The following is a 23,535-nucleotide window of genomic DNA, read 5'->3' as shown; positions in this document are numbered from 1 at the left end:
AGACTTGCTAATGATTATTCTAAGTGGCAAGCCTGCACCCTGAAGGCAAGCCAAGCGTGAGGCTAACCACAAAAAGGCCCTAAGCCACCACACACTTCCTTTCTCTCCACACCGACAGACAAGAAGGTCTGTGCTGCCATGATCTTTGGATTTGAGTCCAGAACTCTGAAATTATAAGGGTAAACGCAGTCACCAAGTACCTGAGTCTATCGTGAAAAGCCAAGATCAGCACTGAATTGGAGAAAAATGCTACTGCTGACTGTTGAGGGATACGTTTGATGAAAGAGTAATAGAGAACATAGAATGAAATGTAGGAATATTGTATTATCCAAGAATAACCGATACTAGGAAAAGGTAAGTAGACAGACCTTTATAAAGGTTTGTTTTGGGCCTTTTGACAACAACTAAAAAAAGTATGAAAAAGGATTCCTTAATTAAGGAAGATTTAGGTTATAATTACAGCTATGCCCTTGCTCTTAGAAACAAAGATGAATAAGATACTAGTCTTTTTTCCAGCAATTAAAAAAAATTGAACGATAGCATGAAACAACATCCTTATTTCATATTTAGTCATGAAGACTGATCATAAAGATTTTTTAAAAAGGGCAAAAACGTTTCAGGGTTTTGTAGTAGGCAAAATAATGGCCACCCTAAAGATGTCCACATCTTACTCGCCAGAACCTGTGAATATGCTATGTTACATGGCAAGGAGGAATTAAGGCTGTAAGTTAGCTGACCTTAAAATAAAGATATTATCCTGGATTATTCAGATGGGCCCAATGTAATCACAAGGATCCTCTAAACATGAAGAGAGAGACAGAAGAGTTAGTTTCAGAGTGATGGAGCGTGAGGAAGACTTGCCCGGCCAGTCAAGAACCAAGGAATGTGGTCAAGCTCTAGAAGCTAGAAAAGGCAAAGAAACAGATTCTCTCCGCTAGAGCGTCCAGGGGAAGGAGGCCCTGCCAATGCCTTGATTTTAGCTCAGCGAGACCAGAGAACTAACATAACACATTTGTGTTGTTTTACCACAAATTTGTGGTAATTTGTTACAGCAGCAGTAGGAATTCAAATTATCTTCTTGTGAAGCACCCAACCTGTCATACTCCTTGTAGGTTTTCTCTTCCTCAGTCGTTAGCTGGTTTCACTTTCTGAGAGCCTATCAGAGCCAACTACAGCAGTTTTCCACAATCACTTTCACACACTTCACGAAATCCCGCCTCTTATTCGAGATTCACAATTTTACTTTGCAATTAACTTATGCTCTATTGGTTTATGCTGTACTGTCCTAGACTAGAGGTCGGCAAACTTTCTCTAAAAGTCTAGAGAGTAATATTTTAGGCCACGTAAGTCTCTGCTGCATATTCCTTTTTTTCCCCACAATCCTTTGAAAATATAAAAACCATTTAGCTCATAGCCATACAAAAACAAGCTGCAGGATGGACTTGGCTTATGGACTGTAGTTTGCTGACCCCTGCTGTAGATACAAAACAGTCAGAGAAAGATTGGCCAACAAAGATGGTGGTATTTATGCCCATGTTAAATGGGGAGGATTTCTGAATAATAATTAATTTTCTAAGTAGACAGTTCATAGCAAATACTTCCAAATAATGACAACTTTTGCTTCCTACATAACTTTGAAACTGTGGAAACTGGAAACCCAACATGTGCACGAGCGTCCCATTTACTATAAAGTAGCACCAAATGACAGCTTTAGTAAAAAGCAAAGATCTCCACCGTACCATGTTGTCGATGGCTGCTGCAGCATCCTGAAAAGAATACAAGGAAAAAGTTCACGTCTGCAGTTCAACTCTTTTTGTAGTCAGCACTCAGATAAAAACTCAGTACTGCAGGCACAGGGAAAAAGACACATTTTCCCTTCCTATCTGCCAAGATTGTGTGTATTTAACAAAAAGTATGTACTAACCACTTGTTAGAGCTGGTGCTGTAAGGATGTGTGCTCGTGTTACGGAGACAGAGAATATGCATAGGAAACAGGAATTAGCAATGCCAGGCCAGAGGCTGAGGGCTCTGCAGGATCTGTCTGCCACATTCTGACTAAGTGAGGGGAATTTTGAGTCAAGCCTAGTGGGTCTTGCTTCAAGCAGAACTTCCTACCTCTTGGCAAATGTTACCACCAAGCCACTGTAAGGGGTTAAATAGTGTCCCCCAAAATTTCATGTTTACTCAAACCTTAGAAATAGGGTCTTTGCAGATGTAATTAGTTAAGATGATGTCCTACTGGATCAGGGTGGGCCCTAAAAACAATGACTAGTGTCCTTATAGGAAGAGAAGACACAGAGAGACACATGCAGGGAAGAAGGCCATATGAAGACTGGGGCAGACACTGGAGTGCTGCAGCTACAAGCCAAGGAAAGCCAGGAATCACCAGAGGCTGGAAAGGGAAGGATTCTTCTCTAGAGCCTTCAGAGGGAGCATGGCTCTGTCAATACCCTGATTTCATACTTCTAGGCTCCAAAGCTGAGAGAATAAATTTCCATTGTTTCAAGCCACCAAGTTTGTGGGAATTTGTTATGGCAGCCCCAGGAGACTACTGTACCCACCCAAACAGAGCAGCACCTTTTGTAAGCAACACTAGCCAAATACTAAACAGGGAAAATTTCTTACCTCTGCCAACTCGAATTCAACAAAAGCAAATCCTCGGTGCTTTTCTACAATAGCAGAAATGGGTAGTTAATTTGTGGGCAGTAGGAGGAAACATGCCATACAAAGATGCCATTTAAAAAGTGAACATCTAACTTTTAGACTTTTCTTGGTTTAGTCAACAATGCTTCCAGAAATATTAAAGTCATTTTGTTTGTTTTAAATAAACATAGCTACACAGTGAACTAAATTTTTTTTTTTAAGATTTTATTTTTCCTTTTTCTCCCCAAAGCCCCCCGGTACATAGTTATGTATTTTTAGTTGTGGGTCCTTCTACTTGTGGCATGTGGGACGCCACCTCAGCACGGCCCGATGAGCGGTGCCATGTCCACACCCAGGATTCGAATCAGCAAAACCCTTGGCCACCAAAGCAGAGTGCGCAAACCTAACCACTTAGCCATGGGGCTGGCCCCTGAACTAAAATTTTAAACTTTGTAGTATCCAATTCTACCACTAGAGAATTGAAACCTTAAGTTACTTTCCAAGCATTTTGATCACCTTTGCTTATAAGACCTATAGAAAGTAGAAAAAGTTATTGATCTGTCAATTGTTCATTCCAATTAAGCATAACTATGTACAGAGCAGTGACCTCATTACGGAGTTAGGTGACTACTAAAGAAGGGAATACAGTGCTTGTTCTCAGGAAACAATTTTTTTAGGGGGTGGAGAGCAAGAGCAATAGAAGTTACTAATTTAAAGAACTCAGGCTCAACAACAAACAAACCACCCAATTAAAAAATGGGCAAAGGCTGGGGCCAGCCCAGTAGCGTAGTGGTTAAGTTCATGTACTCTGCTTCAGTGGCCCGGGGTCCACCTGTTCGGATTCTGGGCGTGGACCTATGCACCACTTGTCAAGACATGCTGTGGCGGCATCCCGTATAGAAGAACCATGTACTACACACTGGGGCTTTGGGGAGGAAAAACAAAAAAATGGGCAAAGGATCTGAACATTTTTCCAAAGAAGATATACAAATGGCCAACAGGCACAGAAAAAGATGCTCAAAATCACTAATTATTACTGAAACGCAAATCAAAATTACAACGAGATATCACCTCACACCCGTCAGAATGGCTATAATTAAGACAAGAAACAACAAGTGTTGGAGAGGATGTGGAGAAAAGGGAACTCTCATACACTGCTGGTGGGAATGCAAACTGGTGCAGCCACTATGGAGATAGTATGGAGTATGGAGAGTCCTCAAAAATTAAGAACAGAACTACCATATGATCCAGCTATTCCACTTCTGGATATTTACCCAAAGAATATGAAAACACTAATTTGAAAAGATATACACACGCGTATGTTCACCACAGCATTATTCACAACAGCCAAGACTTGGAAACAACCTAAGTGCCCATCAATGGACGAATGGATAAAAAAGATGTGGTGTGTACACACACACACACACACACACACACACACACTCTCTGGAATACTAGTCAGCCATAAAAAAAGATGAAATCTTGCCATTTGTGACAACACGGATGGACCTTGAGTGTATTATGCTAAGTGAAATAAGTTAGAGAGAGTGAAATACCATATGATTTCACTCATGAATGGAAGATAAAAACAACAGCAAACAACTACATAGACAAAGAGAACAGACTGGTGGTTACTGAGGGGAAGCAGGGAAGGAGGAAGGCAAAAGGGGTTATAGGCACATGTGTACAGTGACAGATGGCAATTGACAGACTGGCAATTAGATTTTGGGTGGTGAACACAATGCAGTCTACACAGAAATCGAAATATAATGATGTACACCTGAAATTTACATAATGTTATAAACCAGTATTACCTCAATAAAAAAAATAACACCGTGCAATTTAGAACAAGAAAAAAAGAACTCAGAGGTAGAAGGGCCCCAAAAAGCCATTCTTACTGGTTCATTGAAGAATTGAAAAACAGAAGGCATAGAGAGTTTTAAGTGTGACACACACAAAGTTAGTGGCAGAGTTAGGTCTAAAACTCCTATCTTAGAAAATCACAACCAAGGAACGTGCACTGTAATTGTGATACCAACGGAAGGAAAACTCACCGAGGCGAGCAGAGGCCGAGGCCAAGGCCCCACTGTCAGGGCCGCGCTTCCCTGCTGCCCTCTGCCACTTAAAAGCACAGCTGCCAAGAAGGGAGGTCTGGCTGGCAGGGGCGGTGGGGTACAGCTACCCAGCAGGTGGAGTGAAACAACACCCAGACCTTTCAAGGTCTTTCTAAGACTATCTTCCTCCGGATTCTTACTATACAGTTTATATATTAAATGATCAGAAATCAAAGCCCCCAAATGGTTCCAACGTGGAGAAAGTCTCTCCTCCAAACCAACAAACTGTCAGTCTCTGTAAATTGCCCACAGCCTCATCACCATCCTGGCCTAGTTGTCCTCAGAATGTTCCTTTTCCATCACCAAGATCACAGTCATGTTTACCTAGAGAGACATCCTCCTGAACTTCATTACATACCAATAACATATGAAACACACATGACTTAAGATTTTTTCTCAAGTTCTTCTCCTGGCATTAGGAATCTGAACATGAGAGACACTGAAAGGACTCACCTGTTTCATAATCCAGAGGAATCTGAATATCTGTGATGTCTCCAAAAGGAATAAAAGCAGCATGAAGAACTTTGTCATCCACCTCCTCTGCCAGCCCACCTGCAAAGACAACAAGCACCTTCTGAACCAATGTCCCCCACACTCTTGGTACAGCTGCTGCAACACTCTGTTAGCAAGACAGCCACAGGCTGGGGAAGAAGGGGTCCCCACAGTCTTTTGGCTATACAAAATGACACTCCTGGACTGGCCTGGTGGCTGAGCAGTTAAGTTCGCACGTTCTGCTTCGGTGGCCCGGGGTTCGTCGGTTTGGATCCCGGGTGCAGATATGGCACCGCTTGGCAGGCCATGCTGTGGTAGGCATCCCACGTATAAAGTAGAGGAAGATGGGCACGGATGTTAGCTCAGGGCTAATCTTCCTCAGAAAAAAGAAAAATGACACTCCTCTCCCCATCCCTCTTCAGATCTACATCTAGCGCCCAGTTACTGTAACAGCTTCACTGCCTCCAGTTTCTGTGTCTCCTCTATACAGTCACTAGAATTACTCCATCATTCTACATCTGATTACATCACTGTCCGGCTTAATATTCTCCAAAAGCTCACGAATGCCCACAAGACGGAGTCCAAGTTCCTCAGCGTGGCATATGAGACCTTCATTGCCTCAGCCCTGCCCACCTCTCCAGCCTCTTTCCCCCTTGCTTCCCCAACGCCAACTATGTGCCCCCAAGTGCTGGACTACTTCCCCACTCTAGGCTTTTGCTCTTGCAGCTCTCCACCCAGGAGCAGCCCTGCTCCCGCCCTGGCTGCCCAGCTCCTGATCTTTCAAACCCAGCTCTGGCCTCAGCGCCTCCGGGCAGTTTGCCCTCACCTTTCCCCAATCCTTGTCAAACAACCACATCGTAGTGCTCACCAACCCGCACAGTGAAGCTGTTTCCTTAATTCCTTGTCAAACAACCACATCGTAGTGCTCACCAACCCGCACAGTGAAGCTGTTTCCATAATTCCCCAGCTTCTTCTTCATCTAAGGGGCCAGAGCTGCGGCGTTTGCGGAACGACTGGGCGTGCGAGTTTGCGATGGGGTCTGAGGTCACAATAACAGATCTCACCACCAGGTCCAGGGTCAGAGGGGAAAGGGCTCTAGACAGCGCTAGGTAGAACCAGCAAAGCCGTCAGGCCGCGGGCGCCGTCCGCAGACTGCGGGGTAAAGCCCAGCAAGAGACCCGGCTGTGCCCCCTCACGCCGCCTAGGGCCGCACCCAGACCCCGCCGCCCACAGCCCACAACCTCCATTCGATCGACCCCCGGCTCGTGAAGACCCCACGCCGGCTCACCCACGTACAGCACCCTCTTGGTGGCAGCCATCTTGCTCTCAGCTCTTCCGCCGGAAGCCAGCAGCCGGGTCCCGCCCCCTCCCTGCCCCCTCGGCCGATGGCGCAGACGCCCGCACTGCCTGGGCGCTGCGGGGCGCGGGGCGCGGGGCAGCCGGGCGTTAAAAGAAAATAAACAGTCCACGGTCGCATGAACCGCGGCCGTCAGGAAACTGGGGAATCTACTTTAGACTGGGCCTTTAGATCAGTTACTTAAGGTGAGACTAGACCCTTAAGGAAAAGGGGGAGCCGGCCAAGAGGCAAGAACCAGGGGAGAACATTCCAGGGAAAGGGACGCCTGGGTAAGGCCCGGAGGAAGGACAGCCTGCCAAGTTTAGAGAAAGGGAAAAAGGAAGTGCTGCTGGAGGGCAGGGAGGGCAAGTCGACTGGCTGACCTTGGCCAGATTATGGTCGTTTTCAGGGCTAAAGGGACACAAAACCCTTAGGACTTCAGCACTTGTTCGCTACTGTCACTCAGATCTATCTCCTGAGCCTTTTCCCATTGCCACAGGAAAGCTTAGTTGCAGAATCTGGGCAACTGGATATGCTGACTTGCTTGCAGGATAAATTGGCAGTAAGAAAGAGGGGACTGAGACCCCAACCAACACAGTCCAAGACAGGAGAGGCCAGGCTCTGCATCTCTCACCATACATCCTTGCAACACGTCAACCCCACCCTGTACCCCAGCTTTCCTGTGCCAGACTCAAGGTCTTTTCTGTTCCCAATATAAGGGTCCTCCCACAACAGAATGCAGTGAGACAGTTCTGCACAGCTTACTAACACAAAATAGTCTGCTTATAACCATCAGGAAAGGACGATAAACTATACAGAACTTCATTTGACTCTACATCCTAAACTTACTTCCAGTAAAAACTGGAATTTATAGAATAAAATGGTGGTCAGAGGAAAACATAAGACAGAGGCAGTTTTATGGAGGTTTTTTTCTTTATTGAGAAACTTAAGACTTGGGTACATCAAATAAAACCAATTTCTGGGGGGAAAAAATCAAAACCCACAATAGAAAAAAAAAAAAACGTTAACACTGTCTGGGCCATGGCAGAACCCAGAGAATATATTCTCTTAATTGAAAAATTCTAGGTGCTTCATAATTGACCTTTTGATACAAAATGACCTATTAAATTTGCAATTTGTGGTTCGTGGTGTTGAGGTCCATAGGACAAGCTAGGAAGTCTTCAAACCTTGAGCTGAATTCCATAAGGGGTTATTTGGCTTTGAAATCCTGAAAAGAAAAGTATCAACACACATACATAATCAAAAGACCCTCAGGGATTCACTGAAATCTCTGGCTGATAAAAGAAGGAATTATAGAGCAGAGTTTCTCAACTTCAGTGCTTACTGACTTTTGGCCCAGATAATTCCATTAGGGTTGTCCTGTGCATCGCAGGATGTTTAGCAGCATCCCTGGCCTCTACCCACTAAATGCCAGTAACACAATCCCAACTGTGACAACCAAAATGTCTCTAGACATTAGCAAATGTCCCCTGCGGGGGCACCCCTGATTGAAAACAACTGACTTCTGAGGCTAACTACTGTCTATAAAGCTCCCCCCTCCACCGTTCCTGGGTATCCTGTACTCAAAGCTTCTGTGGTTTTCTTGCTTAAGCTCCAAATGACAGGGCTCAGACCCTTGACAAGGGGCCATGGCTATGCCAATCAACCCCTACCAACACACCAGCTCTGGCCCTTACCACATGCTCTTTCTCCTTGCCTCTGCTCATTTGGTTCCCTCTCTCCATCTGGAAGCACCCACCAGTTCTTGCCACAAGTCCTAGTTAAGCTTCAGTCACCCAAGTCCCTGCAGACAGATGTCATGGCCCCCAAGTCCAGAAGTCAACTGCAACACTCACACTGAAACTGTAGTCAGATGTGACTGTCTCTCCCCCTTCGACACCAAGGCCTGTGGCCCGCTGTGTTCCCAGAGCTAAGCAGTAGCTGCACACACAGCTAACCTCACCAACCTCAAGCCAAACCAGGGAGATGCTCATAGAAATAAGGCTGTGGGATGTGATTATGACAACGCCTTATATATCCGTCATTATTCCAGACCAACAAGGTGATTCCTGAGAAAGATCCAACCAGGTGCTCTTGTTGTTTGCTCCTCATAATTTACAACCTGTACTCCTCTCTTCTCCATATTAACTCACCTAGATGACAGGAAAAAAATCCAGGTGCCAGCCTGCCCAAGTTACCAGGTTAAGTGGCAGAAACATGGTTCTGTACACAGCCCCTAATCTTTTAGGAAGATATTTGCAAGTCAAAACCATTGCAGAAAACAAGAACAGCCAAACATACGGTTTTTCCTTGTCTAGGAGGTAGCAGCAGCGACAGCGCCCACCTTCTGGGCAGCTTCCTTCTTGGCGTGATGAGCCTGCAGAACCGCCACAGCTTCATCCACCTGTGAGAAATCTCCAGGGGCTCAGTGACATCTGAGGAGAGCCCCTCCCACCCCTCTCTGGTGCCGACCACTTTCCCAAATACCACACCCCAGCCGCCCTCAAATCATAGGCGAGGCCCGAGAAGGTCATGGGGCAGCAGACCCTTCTCTCTGCTGCTCCCTGGTGTGCGAGGCCGCCCCTCGTCCTCCCGAGCTGAGTGAGTGAAAGCCCCAGGGTCAGAGAAGCAGCTCACCTTGGAGCGGAGCGACTCAGGGGACTCCAGCATGTGCAGCAGCTCGGAGTTGTCGATCTCCAGCAGCATCCCTGTAATCTTTCCAGCCAGGTTTGAATGCATGGTCTGTATGAGCGGGAACAAACGTTCTCCTGTGGGAAGAGATTTCATTAAAAAGCAGGTGAAATCCCAATAAAGAGTGGACCTGGTATCCAGGTCAGCACCAGACTCTGGCCCCCTCTTCCGCAAGCACGTGGGTCACTCACCCAGCATCTGCTTCTGTTCCTGGGGGGGTGCTGCAGCCAGCATGGAGGCGGTCAGGGGCTCCTGCCCCTGCACGTGGACCGCCGGCTGGGGTGCCTGGGAACCAGAAGCAGCGGTCAGCACCAAGGAAAGGACACTTGACGGCGATCAAGAGCCTGACCACTTAACATCTGAAAGTCTACTATATGAAAGAGGAGATGGAGGTGGATGTCCTTGCTGCCAAGGAACTCCTTTCAGTCTTGGGGGTGTGAGGGGGTCAGGTGAGGAAGAGAGTCATGTAGTTTACCAACTATAGTAAAATGGCATGCTATTCAAAGGAAAGGAAAACGAATAAGAAAAACCTAAAACGCTTGACAACCATCTATCAATTAATTTTAATTTACTCAAGTTATAATGGTCATAATTTACCCAAGGTTACCCAAGAATTTGAAGCCTTGTTAATAAATAAGGTGCAGTGAACATTCGTACATGTAGCCCTTTCCTGAAAGTTACCATTTTCCTTTAGAGTGAATTCCCAGTAGAGACTGGGTCAAAGGGTATAAATACCAAAACACTTATAATTACATCCCACATTACCTTTATTGTACCAAATGTCTTTATTGTATCAAAGGCCTGATAAGTGTCAACATGTAATGTCAATGCCAGTCACAGCCCTAAAAGTAGGGCCTTCTAGGAAGAAAATACTTCACAGAGCATCAAGTTCCAGGAAATCTCCCACTTACAAAGCAGTTTACGGACCACAAGGCTGAGTGTGGTTCCTCCAGGCAAACTGCCACTGAGCTTTGCAATAAACTACTTGTATCTTAGCTTGCCTGAGGGAAACAGCTCTAGAGATAACAAGTTCCATCTTAGAAAATCTGAGATCTGGTTCCAACTCCCCACCCCAACTTAAGTCGGAAGCTGAACTTCTCATCTATAAGATGAAGTTCTCTCCTGCCTTAATGTACCAATGATCTTGCAGAGTAGCGAAGGATCAACTAGGCCAGCAGATGTGAAAAGCTCAAAAAGCTGAGTGAGCACACATGTAAAAAGGAGAAAAGCACTGGCTGTCTCCTCTGGGGCACTTCTGAGTAAACTGTTATCAGGAAGAACAATTTCAAACCCCTCTCTCCCACTACAAAGCCCCTGCAAGGGCAGTGTCACCGCACAGGACATGGCACCCTGACATAGAGCAGGTATTTAATACCTGTGGAAGGAAGCAAAGCAAGGCATCTTTTCAATCACACGGAAACAGGGAAAATCCTCTTAGCATTCTGTTTGGTGGACCTCACCTGCAGAGGCTGTATGGCAGGGTGAGGGCTGCGGACACTGGACGCATATTTGTAAGGTGCAACAGCCCGAGGGGCAGCGGCAGCAACAGCAGCACGAGGTGCTAAGTTCTGCACAGCTGTGGGAACACCTTAGGAAAAGAACAAATAAAATTAAAGCCCATCAGCCTGGGCAAAGGCCCGTCAAATCCCATCTTTCCCCGTTCTGTGTGCATCCAATACCACCTCCAGACTGGCAGCTGTCAGTCAGCCCTTGCTGGGCGGCACCAGCCCCACCAAAGTCCATAGCCAAGCGGTCCGGGCACTCAGACCCTACAACAGACCAGCAAATGCACATCAGTGTTGGCAGCAGATGTCCAACTGGCCACGTCCCACGGAAGGAGCAATTCCAAAGCACGTTCACAACACATCACACATGGGGCAACTACTGCTACTTTCAAGGAGCAGCCAACAGATAACATACAACTCTTTCCACCACTCGGAATACAAGACATATTCTGTAAAAAAGTTTCCTTCTATCTTCCAATCCCACCCAAAAGAACAGGCTGCCTCTGTAGTCATTCAACAAACTTCTACAACTAACCTTTTTCACATGAGTCACCGATGAGAAAAGAATCTTAAAAGAAACACTCCTAGAATTTATATTGTTTCTCTGCTCCATAAGTACCTACCTAAGCACACAGCTGAGATTACACAACCAGGACTCATAAAACATGATGAGCTCAACAAACTGACCAACCCTGGGCAGAGCCTAGTCGTCCTGACTCCCTCCTCCCCGGGCCACGCTTCTCAAGGCCAGTTTGCTCACCGACTCTCTGAGCGGTAGTAGGGAGGCCACGAGAGGCCGGAGCATTACCAGTTGGAGCCAGATGGCGAAGAGTTGGACGAGGCCCAGATTGGCGTATAGCACTTGGCATTCCTTGGAAGCCTGGTGAAAAGACAGAGATTGCACATCACTGATGAACAATGTGGACCAGAACCTAGGCTGTGCCTCCCAGGGGACAGGGAGGAGGGGCGGGGGAGGCCAGGACAGGTATATCCTGGGCGATCACATGACCATTCCCCACCACCTACCTTGAGGTCTCCCACCTTGCTGCCAGCGTGGATTAGGCCTCATCTGTGCTAACTGGTTAGGTGTATAATATGGAGGTCTTCCCTGAGCCTGTAAGAAAGCGCAGCCAAGCCCTTTTACTTTAAGGACTGGAACCCACATTAGAGAAGTAGCTCATCTCACCTCACTTCCAGGCCCTATGCTATCTGTGTGGGATAGAGCTGCTCTCCAGTCAAAAGCTGAAGGGGTCAGTTACTGGGGCTTCTTTTACTCTACACCTACCACTGTGTGTATGTGACCACGAATAAGTCCTTCCTCATTTTACTGGAAGGGTCTCTGCACGGACATTCTAGAACTCTGATATCCAAAAGGCCTTCTCCCTGACCACTGCAGACTGCAGGAGCAGCTGTCAGTGGGCAGGCTCTGAAGGGCCATGAACACACAGCAGACCCACCTGTGGAACTGCTGGCACGAAGTAGCCACCAGCTGCAGGCTGGAACTGATTTAAGATGGCATTGGCAGGGAGTGCTCTCATCCCAGCTACTCGCTGCATATACTGGTTGGTCAGGTGAGCCTTTCTCTCTTCCTTCCTCTGGGCCAGGGCAACATACAGTGGCTTGGAGCCCACGATGCGTCCATTCATTTCAGTGACTGCTTTAGTTGCCTCTTCCGGAGATGAGAAGCAGACAAAGCCGAACCCTTTGCTTCTCCCATCCTCCAGCATTACCTACAAAAGGAGACCAGCTACTTAAGACAAAGGTGTCTGTGTGTTTGGGGGGAGAGGGAGGGGCAACTATTTTTTTTTTTTTTTTTAACTAATGTTATGATAGATTACAACTTTGTGAGATTTCAGTTGTACATTTTTGTTAGTCATGTTGTGGGTACACCACTTCCCCCTCCGTACCCTCCCCCCACCCCCCCTTTTCCCTGGTAACCACCGATCAGATCTCCTTCGAGGGAGGGGCAACTATTAAGAGCCAGAAAACCTGGGTTCTGCTGCAAGAGTTACCAAGTCTGGGTCAGGGGTTCTCAGCCCTGTCCCAGGATGTACCCCAGACCAATTAAGCCACAGCCACTAAGGGAAGGACCATTTTCTTTGTTAGATCCCCAGGTGCTTGAAAGTTCCCAAACCCTATGACACGGCTAAATGGTTAAACCAGGAACCCAAAGGTGCTTCCTAACACCCAGAAGCACAGCTATCTCTGAATCCCAAAAGCCATCTGGACGGCAGCATCAAGCAATTTATTTGTAGAACTCGTCTGCCCAATGTCTTGGTGAACAAAACTTCAGTAAGCTCTTAGCGGGGTTAGGATATGCTTTTGAAGCACATGTGGGGAAGGAGTTATAAAATGCTGACTGCCACCATTAATTCAATGGGAATAACATAGCAGGACGACCAGTGGGGAGAAAGGCAGCTAGAGTCTAGTTCCAGCCCTGCCACGTCTAGGCTATCCAACCTGACACATCACTTGCTTGCCCTCTCTGAGCCTCACGTCCATGACACACTCTAAGGCAAACAGCTACAAAGCCACATGTGTACTGCTTCAGGCAGTCTTTCCACATACAGTTAAGTCATTCACAAATGGCTTTTTTCTTACCTAAAAAGGTTACTGATTGCTTTCTCTGGCCTACCTTCTCAGAAGCGTCGGTAGCAACATAACTAGGGGTGCTTGGCACCTTTTTGTGTTTTAGCTCACTGTCTGGAGAGCCTTCTGAAGTGGAGGACATGGAAGTCAAGATGTGTATCAACGCAACAACTACCAATGAGGTGGGCCAGTAAGGTGTGTGAAAAAATAAGTGACATCATGATCTTGAAAATGGTGCCTGTGAAACTTCAAGATACAGTTCTTTTGCTCTCTTCTTGCACATGCCAACTTGACTACTCTGCTGGTAGGAGAGACTATTATTCCTCGCACTGACGGAGGCCAGACAAAGGGGAGATGAGAGAGAAGGGGCCAGGAAGCGGGAAACTCCATGGGGTGGACCCTGGCCAACTCCCTGCTACGACTGATAATGCTCCAAGGCTGTGCGTAACTTAAGCTAAGGGCCAGGGTAGGGCCACTAAGTCTTTTTTTTCTTTGAGGAAGATTAGCCCTGAGCTAACTGCTGCCAAGCCTCCTCTTTTTGCTGAGGAAGACTGGCCCTGAGTTAACATCCGTGCCCATCTTCCTCTACTTTATATGTAGGATGCCTGCTACAGCATGGCTTGCCAAGCAGTGCCATGTCCGCACCCGGGATCCGAACCAGCGAACCCCAGGCCACCGAAGTGGAACGTGCACACTTAACCACTGTGCCACCAGGCCAGACCCTCGCCAAGTCTTTACTGGCCCACTTGGCCTCCTGTCTCATGACCAGAAGACGCTGTGACATCTGCTGCACCTCTGCTGAGCAGGGCTAGCATTTGTATCAGCTATGACCCAAAACTTTCAGATGTCATCAGTTCCCTCCCAAAGCACTAAGGACACGCAGTACACCATCCTCATGTGACCAGCATTCTCTTGCTCAAGGACTCAAATTCCTTATCTTTAAAATGGGGTTCATACTTACTCACCCTAACTCAGTTGATACGATTTTCAAAGAAAACCAAGCAAATGATGCACATTGTAAAACACGGAAAAACCAAATTCCTGATCCCCTTTCCTCCTTTATAAAACCAGGATGGAAGTTCCCAACCCCAGTCCCAAAATCCTCAAAATATCTTCCTTCAAGGAGAGAGTGTGGCAGAGTTGTAGAGACAGGCCCCAAGACAAATGGAAATCAACCCGTCTGGATTTCCTCTGCTCATACTGTAGCACCATCTGTCCCCACACCAGCACAAAGCAGCAAAGAATGGGAAAGATTCAGGTGCTCTGGAGGGTCAGCAGGGAGGACAGGGTCAGATTCATCGCCATACCCCAGTGCTGGGGAGACAGTGCAATATTAACCTAATGAAAGGCATCCTCCAGAGGATACACTCAGACGGGTAACTGAATGCCAGGAGGAATTTACTAGAATAATGTGGCAGATACACTCAGAAATAAACACAATTTAGATCCTATTCCCTCAGTGAAAGAATGTCAATAAAGCTCTAAAAGATGACTACTTCTGCTTTTGATCCCAAAATCTCAGTATAAAATACCTTAGCACTGGTGATAGATCCAAAAGGAGAAAACTCTTTCCTTAACTTCTCATCATCAATGGTGTCATCCAGGTTCTTAATGTAGAGATTTACCCCCTGAAGCAAAAGAATCACTATTAATTACACCTCAATATACCCCATATATTCTCTAAGACAGGATCTCAAAGTGTGGTCCCCAGACCAGCAGCATTGGCATCTTTGGGTACTTGTTAGAAATGGAAATTCTCAGGCCAGAACCCAAACCTAATACATCAAACTCTAGCGCCCAGCAATCCGTGTTTTAACAAGCCCTGCAGGGGATTCTGCTGGCGGCTCAAAGCTGAGAGATGACTGCCTTAAGACTCTGATAGGAGCCATCGATGTAAGTCACGCGCCATAGCCATCCTCCTCACAGCTGCTCTGGCTGACTGCTCACACTGGCAGGGTTCTCCTTGCTACCATTCCAAATGAAGGGGTATCACTTAAGTAAAGAACCCTACACGACTAAGAACAGACTGATGCTGCCAGAACAGAGTCCCTAAATGAACAAATCAATCTCTTGTCCTTGTTCTAGAATCACTGCTGTATCTTGTAGGTATATCCTTTTAAACTTAGTGATCTTTGTAGAAATGAGAGGAAGAGCAGAGTTCAAGTCCCCAAAGAGAAAGCCTGCTAAACATAAGGCGCTTTGCAAATATTTCACAGTAAAACCCTACTGGTAGGCTGTGCCAAGACCACCTCTCACCTGATATCGACTAATTCTCTCCTGCTTCAGCTGTTCAAATTTCCGTTTTAACTCAGCCTGCCGTTCCACTTTCTTCTGTGCACGGCCTACAAAAATGACTTTCCCACTGATTTCTTTTCCATTCATCTCTTCCACAGCCTAAAGAGGAAATACATGTCTTTAAATCAAGAGGCAGCGGACTTGCTCTGAGGTCTGTAAATCCCACCAAATATTCTGAAAGTATATTTCCTACAGGGCTAAAAACTAATTTCATTCTGTCTCTGAAGCCAACTCAGCAAATCCAAACTTCCTTATCAGTAAAGTGGGGTTAATATTTAAATGGGTAATACTGGTCCAGATGATATAGGGAAAAAATAGTACAGCTGTACAAATATAAGAATGGTAGACACGAGCCCAGCTTGATAATCTGACTGTCACTAAATTTCTCAGGTTCTCTTGTGGGTATTAAGTGATATACATTGAAGGCCTAGCACAAAGCTTCACCCACAAGTAGCCACTGTGCTGTTATTAGCAGCCCTGTGGCCCTTAGCTCCCTCACCTATGAATGGGAACAAAAATCTGTCCTGTTTCAACCTAGAGGATAAAACAGCTGAGGCGGCAGGTATGTGCCAAGAGCTCTGAAAACAGTCAAATATCCCTCAAGAAGACAATTCCAGAGCACAGTGACTGCATCACTACAGATACTCAGATAATTCCTGCTCCACTCCACGTGCTGGCCCTGCACACACTCTGGGGCCACTTCCTACCAATTTTCCCCAACCTTGTGGTACTCTCACCTTATTGGCATCCTCGTGTTTTTCATAACTCACAAAGCCAAATCCTTTGGATTTCCCACTGGGATCTCTCATCACCTTGACACTTAGGGTCTTACCTATTACCAAAGGACAGAACTATTAGTAACACCACTCTACCACAGCTCAAGGAACGAAGGCTTCTCTAGGAACCCACTTGACACACACCTATTGTTGAACCCAGATGGACTCTAAGAAAGTGGCGCCATGCCCGGCCTTCTAATTCTGACCAAGCTGCTGAGATGGCCTTGGGGATGGGACAAGGTAGGATGAAGCCAGGAGCCAAGGCCTGGAGTCTATTCCTATCTACCCTGTGACCTCTGTCATGCAAGATATTTTACTTCTGGGTCTGGGTGCTCTCATATCTTAAATAAGTAAAAAGAGATGAATTCCAGGTCTGGTGGACAGTGAAAGGGGACACATGGGGCAAAGGACCCTACTTACCAAACTGGCTGAATAGCTCTTTCAGACTCTCATCATCCACCTCTTCCCCAAAGTTTTTTATGTAAACATTGGTGAATTCCTTGGCTTTGGCTCCAAGCTCAGCTTCTCGCTCTTTTCGAGACTTGAATCTGCCCACAAACCTAAAAGGAAACCATGAAAAACAGTGATCATCCAGAGGAACAAAACCCAATTTCCAGGGGCCCAAAGGAATGCAGGTTAAAGGCTGACAGGAGAGGTTAAAACACGAGTCCCCATCCAACCACCAGGAGACCAAGCTCAGAGACGCCCCAACTCCCCAGCAGAAAGAGAAAGAGGCAAGACTGTCCTGCAAGGATCAGCCCCAGGGCTCCTGGCTCAGACCAGGGCTACTCCTACCACATCACACTGCCTTCGTGCAGAAACCTGATGACCATGTTTTTAAAACGTTCATTTCTGTACATCTATGTAAATGCATAGAAAAGGTCTGGAAGGATACAAACCAAACTGTTAACAGTGGTTAATCCTAGCAGTGAGATTGCTGGAATGAACTAAGAGGTGGCCTCTGCTTTTTCAGTTTACTCATTTTGGTGTTGTTTATACTTCATAGAAAAATGTATCCATGCATCGAAAGTCTTTAGATTTCTTTCTAGTGATCTCTTTGGAAGACCTGACCACTGGGCACATACACATGATTGATGCAACCCATCCCATGGTCTGTTCAACAACACAAAGGACAGAAATAAGTTTTGCTTATGATAGCCACGTCTTACAGTCCCTTCTGCTCTCCTTGCGTGGCTTAGCTAAGATCCCCCTCTCTATTCTGTCATAACCACATCAAAGCAACAAGGTCTATTATGAATAGTGTCTTTTGCAATGAGATGAGATTTTTTTCATTGTAACCAAATTAAGTATTACTGTGGAGCCAGCCTTATATTAGAAAGCCACTGAGTCATAAGTTAGCCAAGTGGAGATCTGGGGACAATTTGGCATCAACCTCTAGCGAGTGACCCCACGGACAGACCTGAGTCACAGGAAGGCCGAGGTCACACAGCTAGTATACAGCTCCTGGTCAGTCCAGGGCCCTCTCCACTCTGCCGCTGGCCAAGACCCCTGCTCAGAGTGGGCTTGGAGCTGCCTTCCAGTCAGCCCCAGTTGCTGATGCCCACAAAACCCACGGACGGATGCTTTTAAGGGAGAGGCAGCAGGCAGGCCATGGCTTGGGCAGGAAGCCCACCTTGGCGAGTCAAAAGGGCTGCCACAGCTCGGGCAGGGAGACTCACCAGCCCTGGAGTGGAGAGGTAGGAGCAGGCCACACTTGGGCCGAGAGAACCAGTAGCCGCCTTGTGTGTGCCAGTTAATACCGAGGTGGGGCCACGGCTGGCTCATGCGATGGTTGTTGCTCCAGACTGGGACACTCACACTTTGCGGTCATTGAGGAGCATGCCGTTCATCTTCTCGATGGCCTTGTCGGCAGCCTCTTGGGTCTCGAAGTGGACAAAGGCATAACCCTTAGAGCCGTTCTCATCACACACCACCTGTCAAAGACAAGGCAGCCACTTTAGTGCCACTGGCCAGCTCCAGAGTTGAGAACCACGTGGTCTCCAACTCAGGGCCTCCTGTTCTGAGGCCTCTAGCCTGTCCATGGTCAAAATGCAGAAGACCACAGCAGGTAAGCTTTTTCTAACAGGTAGCACAGCAGACGGCAGCCACTATTAGGCTGCTTCTATCCAAATGTTTTCTTATTTCATTCAAAAACATTTAGTGATCTGGGAGCAACACCATGGTCTGCAGAAAGATGAACCATTTTCCAAGCTCACAACAGAATTTCAGTCTAGTGTGGAGTCAGACATGCAAACCACTGCCACACAAGTTGTACAAAATTCTCCACATCAACAGGTGCACAGAGAAGGAAGAGGGTGAATTTATGCTTCTAAAATGACTGAGTACAGCTTCCTGGAAACCAGAGGCATGCTCTGGTCCTCTCCTCCCCCACCTCTCCACCCCCACCCAAAAGAGAAACCTTCTGATGCCTTCCAAAACTAGAAAACAGGAAGGATATTTCAGGCAAAGGGAAGAATCAACGAAGACACAGAAGCACCTGCTGGTTATGCTGGGTTGTGGCACGAGACCAGCTAGAGGGAACTCTTAGGCTTCAGAGCCATTCCCAGCATTTTGAAAAACCATACCCTGCCACCCAATTCTAAGGCAGTTCCCCATTTAGCATTTGTCTTGTTTTCAGGATTCCATAATCATTCTGCTGAAATCATTTAATCAATGTTTACCTTGCAGGACAGAATGTTTCCAAAAGCAGAGAAAGTATCATAAAGTGCCTTGTTATCTATAGATTTGTCCAGGTTCTTGATGAAGACGTTCCCCACACCAGATTTTCTCAAAGAGGGATCCCTCTGAGACCACATGATCCGGATTGGCTTTCCCTTAATCACATCAAAGTTCATGGTATCCAAGGCCCGCTCAGCTGCAAGAGAAAGACACAGTTCAGTCAAGAAGAGAAAACCTTACCTCCCGCAGGTGACTGCCACCATCCCAGGAACAAGGACTCCAGGGCTTTTCAAGGTAATGCACGATAAAAGGCAACTCTATTAAAATTAAAAGGCATCAGATTCCTCTAGCCAGTGTTGGTACTGAGGGTAGACAAGTTCTAGCCAATGATTCTGCTTCATGGCGGGAAGTCCCAGACCCTCTGGGTCTGCATCCTTGTTGGGAAAGGGGGTTAGGCAAGACATGCTCAAGAGCCTTATGGGACCAGGAAAATGATAATACCTTACATTTGACTAAGCTTTATCATTTATAAAAGACTCTGCAGCCTACCACCCACCATGAAGCAGGTGGGACAAGAGAAATCATCCATTTTATAAAATGAACAAACTTATGTTCAGGATGGGTCAGTGGTGCAGCTAACTAGTGATTAAAAAACGAATACCAGATTTTCTATTATCTTTCAGTGAGGTATTGCATTGAAGTTACCAACTAGCTGCCCTTTAGTCTACAATGCAGCTGTGAGACAAACGGCAAAACAAAATCTGTGAGCAAAGGATTGGGGAAAATGTGTCAGCCCAGTTTCTTGTATTTTCAATTTCTGAGAACAGAAATTGACTCAGAAAAAGCCTCAATCATCAAAATGATAAATACTAATGGTCACACATGTAAATGTTCTTTGTATTATCAGGACGAGGAGGAAACTGCAACACCTTTCTCCCTAAGCAGACAGTGCAGGTGGGCCCTGTACCTGGCGATTTCCAGGCCTTCTGAAGACCTTATCTGAGTTGAATGGAATTCCAGGTCTTCAAACGCCTTAGTGCCCAACCAACATCTCCATCCAGGGCCCTGGGATACTTCCTTAGCTTCCCAACCAAATCCACGTGTACACCATGGATTTAGAAGACCAGAAGCCAAAATATATCACCACCCGCCAGCAGGAACACTTCACTGGTACTAACAGGGACCCAGGGCTGGTGGCCCACTTCCCCTGACTTATACAATGCCATCACCCGGAATCTCCTCTATCCAGGGACTGGGGCTGTATTTCTCCCGCCTCAAGGCACCATCTTACTTCAAACAGGGACAAAATTCCCTAACTGGCCCTCCACAAGCTCAGCTGCCCAGTCAGCCAAGGGAGCGTCTCCTTTTCACTCAGTATTTCTAACCACCTTCCCGAGGTGGGCTCCTCAGTACGGGAGGTGGTCAGGGAAAGGGGAGCCAGGGCAGATCCATGTCAGGAAAAGTCCAGGTGCAGAAGAGGTCACTTGTGATGGCCAGCTGCGATCAGAGCCTGGGACCCCAAACTGTTTCATTAATTAGCAGTGAAGAAGCCCATTCCAACACAGCTCCTTGTCTATTTCCAGGCGGCGCTGCAGAAGGCAAGTCAGCTTAGCCTGACAAATCTCGCTGCACTTATTTATAGCAAGTAGAGGTCCTGCAGAGGTATGTGTTGGCAGACACACTGACCAATGGCTTCTGCTCCTATCTCTAAGTGACAGGACTTTTGTTCAGAAGAGTCAAGGAGGCAGGCAACAGCCAATGGACCCACTACTCCCAGCTAAAAAGGCCACACTCAGCCACCTCCTTTGTGCCCTGTGGCCAGACACAACTCAGCTCAGAGCACACTGAATCGATGGTAGCAGTGCCTGGTGTCTCTCAACAAGTCCAGTCCTGGGCAGGTGACATTCTCTGTGCTTCACGGACAGTGAACAAAGTGGGGACAAAAATAGGGACCCGGAGATCCTTTGCCATAGAATGGCTTGTTTCTCCAGTAATGGTCTCTACAGTTGTTCCCTTTTAATCTGGAGTCACGTGCAGCCCCTGATTAGGTTTCCTCTGGCCTCACTCCTGCCACGCCTGCAGCATACCTCTCCTCTGAGGGCTAAGGCCCCAATCTGGTCCGGCAGGGCACTGCACTGGCGGTCCCAGCTTAGCCTCCGACCTCCTGCAGTTCCTTCTCCTTCTCAGGAATCCTATTTTCTTCAGACGGGATGAAGGAACGGTTTCGCCAACTGGAAAGCACTGTTCACAGGTGAGGCAACGATCCTCACCAGCCCAGTGGATTTCCAAGCAGCACCTCCCCAAGACTAACTGGATACCCTTTCTCCACAGCACAGGGGGAGCTGGCCTGGCACCTGCAGCTCTGGCGGTGCTAACACAAGGGCCTGCTCAAGATGAACGCAGAGAATCGCTCCCCTGCTTCCCACCTGCCCTGAAAGATCCCTTAGCAGCACAAAACCAAAGGCTCTTAGTCCAGGATAAAGGTAGGGGGGGAGGCAGCGACCCTGCCATCACAAATTGTTGCAGGATTTGGGTTTCGACAGTCCTGCCTTTTTGGCAGGCCTCTGAGGGGCCTGAGCCCATGCCCACTGACCAGGCAAGGGTCTCTAACAGCCCAGCCCCACTGCAGCAGGACCACACACACACACAATGGGATGACGGTGACTTCCCTCTGATCCCATTTTACAGTCTCCTTGGGTTCCAACCCCACCGTCACCACTGATTAGCCCAAGGTCACCCAGTTAGCAAGTGGTGGAAGCAACACTGAAACTCCGGTCACCTGATGCCAGGATCCTTGTTCCAAACCCCTGCATCCTGTTCCCCACTATGGCTCCCGTGGCAAGGTGCCGTCTTGATGCCCCCTCCGTGGGGGTGGGGACCTGCCTGGAGGCTGATTCCTAGGGTCCCCTGGGACCCCACGACCGTGTGGACATAGCTTCTACTCACCGTCAGCCGGCTGCTGGAAGTTGACGTAGGCATAACCCAGGGAGCGGCGGGTGATCATATCGCGGCAGACCCGGATGGACAGCACAGGCCCCGCAGGACTGAACTTTTCATACAGCATGGCCTCGGTGACGTCCGAGTGCAGGTCGCCCACGTACAGGGAGGCCATGGGGTAGCTGCTGGCTGCAGCGTTCATCTCCCCAGCCCCCACCACCCCGAGCCCCGCCAGGAGGACTTCTTACAGGGACCCCACAGGACAAAAGGGGCTCTTCTCGGAGCCGTGGCCCGCGCCGCGGCTCACAGGTGGCAGAGGGAAGCTAAGGGAAGCGGGAGTCGGCTCAGAGCGACGGAGGACCGCCAAGAGGAGTTCGGGGACGGCTCGCACGAGACTGCAAAGCCACAGACAAAAGGCTCGCAAAAACAATATGGCCCTCCCGGGGAGTTTGTAGATTTCGGCGGTCCCGATCGGAAGCTCCCAATTTCCAAAAAGAAAAACAAATTAAAATGGGGACTGCCCCTCCAAACGATAAAAATTCTCCAAGAGGCAACCAAATGGTGCCCACGGCGGCCTCCGGGACACGCGTTGCACGATAAATATAGGCCCCGGGCTGCTGGCGGTTTAAGATTACAGCGGCCAGGGAAGAGGGAAACCAAATATTGGTCGGTGCCGACTCGGCAAGCCCGGCGGGCCGAGCGCGCAGCCGCCTCCGCGCCGGGCGGCGAAGGGCAGCGCGGACACGTGGTGCGGGCGGCCGGCGCGCGGGGGGCGCGGGCGGCGGGCGCGGGGCTGCCACGCGGCGCGGGCGGACGGCGGCCGGAGCGGAGGCGCGTGGACGCGGGCGGCTCACCACCGGACCGACGGGCCGGACCGACGGACGCCCAGGTGCGGCGGCGGCGGGCACGGGCAGGCCGGAAGCGTGCGAAAGTGACTTCCCCGCGGGTTCTCCGAGGAGGATTTGATTTTCTTTCTCTCTTTCTTTTCCTTTGATTTTTTTTTTTTAGATTTTCAAACGTTTTCGGGTTTTTTTTATCTTTTTCTCTTTTTTTCTTCAGGCTGCTGGGCCCGAAAGCGGCGGAGGCTGCGGCAACCCGGGGCGGAGAGAGGCGGCCGACGGAGCCACCGCTCCATTTATACCCGCCCGCCCCGGGCGCTGCTGGTCGAAGGGCGCCTCGCGACCTGGGCGCAGTCGTGCCCGCCCACTCGGCCCGGGGGCCCGAGGCGGGGCGGCCACGCGAGAGCGACCCGGCGCGGCCGGACGGCGCCACAGCGACCCCTGGCGCACGGAGGACCGCTCCGCGGGGACCTCCGCCGGACCCAAGGGCCGCTGTGCACCCGCCTAGACTGTGAACCGCCCGCCCCTCCGGGGAAGGAACCCAAAGAGAATTTAACCCGGCCACACGCGAAATGTTCATAATCAATGTATTGCAAAATAAGGATGACATAAAATCATCATAATTATATAATAAGTGGT

The 23,535-nt window shown here is 48.3% G+C and overlaps 3 protein-coding genes and 1 non-coding gene across 18 annotated transcripts in view; 1 reads left to right on the top strand and 3 right to left on the bottom strand.

Annotated features, from left to right (window-relative positions):
- Window positions 1–7,565, bottom strand: part of LOC106830589 (peptidyl-prolyl cis-trans isomerase E) — a 24,166-nt gene extending 16,601 nt beyond the window's left edge. For 2 of the 8 annotated variants that reach the window (XM_044770421.2, XM_070510306.1), the window contains exons 1-4: window positions 6,546–7,565; window positions 5,211–5,309; window positions 2,626–2,669; window positions 1,740–1,766 (exon numbers count right to left, since the gene is read on the bottom strand). In XM_044770421.2, coding sequence (XP_044626356.1) covers window positions 1,740–1,766; window positions 2,626–2,669; window positions 5,211–5,309; window positions 6,546–6,726 — 351 coding nt within the window. In that variant the 5' untranslated portion in view covers window positions 6,727–7,565. Of the gene's footprint in view, window positions 1–737; window positions 797–1,739; window positions 1,767–2,625; window positions 2,670–5,210; window positions 5,310–6,121; window positions 6,517–6,537 lie in introns of those variants that run through there. The other 6 variants (XM_044770426.2, XM_070510308.1, XM_044770425.2 and 3 more) reach the window with 6 other exon arrangements.
- PABPC4 (poly(A) binding protein cytoplasmic 4) lies at window positions 7,500–22,868 on the bottom strand. Of its 8 annotated transcripts, none has more exons than XM_014840210.3 (16): window positions 22,067–22,868; window positions 19,123–19,316; window positions 18,260–18,375; window positions 16,862–17,001; window positions 16,403–16,497; window positions 15,627–15,764; window positions 14,903–14,998; window positions 12,239–12,511; window positions 11,808–11,895; window positions 11,542–11,661; window positions 10,959–11,045; window positions 10,737–10,864; window positions 9,468–9,561; window positions 9,223–9,353; window positions 8,887–8,989; window positions 7,500–7,813 (listed from the first exon to the last, which is right to left on the bottom strand). In XM_014840210.3, the coding sequence occupies exons 1-15, from the start codon at window positions 22,257–22,259 to the stop codon at window positions 8,900–8,902; spliced, it is 1,983 nt and encodes a 660-aa protein (XP_014695696.1). In that variant the 5' UTR covers window positions 22,260–22,868; the 3' UTR covers window positions 7,500–7,813; window positions 8,887–8,899. The 8 variants fall into 8 exon arrangements, with proteins under 8 accessions (XP_014695696.1, XP_070366399.1, XP_014695699.1 ...); XM_070510298.1 differs by having other exon boundaries at window positions 11,823–11,895; window positions 22,067–22,800; XM_014840213.3 differs by having other exon boundaries at window positions 11,590–11,661; window positions 22,067–22,786.
- On the bottom strand, window positions 14,498–14,632 carry LOC123286206 (small nucleolar RNA SNORA55). The gene has a single exon (XR_006528475.1). It is a non-coding gene; the product is annotated as a small nucleolar RNA SNORA55 (small nucleolar RNA).
- LOC123285817 (proline-rich proteoglycan 2-like) lies at window positions 21,208–23,535 on the top strand. Its single transcript, XM_070510310.1, has 2 exons — window positions 21,208–21,371; window positions 23,117–23,535. The coding sequence occupies exons 1-2, from the start codon at window positions 21,331–21,333 to the stop codon at window positions 23,409–23,411; spliced, it is 336 nt and encodes a 111-aa protein (XP_070366411.1). The 5' UTR covers window positions 21,208–21,330; the 3' UTR covers window positions 23,412–23,535.

This window comes from Equus asinus, chromosome 5 (assembly GCF_041296235.1).
Source record: "Equus asinus isolate D_3611 breed Donkey chromosome 5, EquAss-T2T_v2, whole genome shotgun sequence".
Taxonomy (NCBI): Eukaryota; Metazoa; Chordata; class Mammalia; order Perissodactyla; family Equidae; genus Equus; species Equus asinus.
The sequence above is the reverse complement of the archived record's forward strand: the minus strand, read 5'-3'. Positions and strand labels throughout refer to the sequence as shown.

Coding starts and splice junctions, on each gene's coding strand:
- PABPC4 (XM_014840210.3), bottom strand. CDS start 22,259: ATGAACGCTGCAGCCAGCAGCTACCCCATGGCCTCCCTGTACGTGGGC. Junction 11,662..11,807: donor GCAAGGTGGGAGACCTCAAG/GTAGGTGGTGGG, acceptor TCTTTTCACCAG/GCTTCCAAGGAATGCCAAGT. Junction 8,990..9,222: donor CTGAGTCGCTCCGCTCCAAG/GTGAGCTGCTTC, acceptor GATTTCTCACAG/GTGGATGAAGCTGTGGCGGT.
- LOC123285817 (XM_070510310.1), top strand. CDS start 21,331: ATGAAGGAACGGTTTCGCCAACTGGAAAGCACTGTTCACAG. Junction 21,372..23,116: donor CTGGAAAGCACTGTTCACAG/GTGAGGCAACGA, acceptor TTTTTTCTTCAG/GCTGCTGGGCCCGAAAGCGG.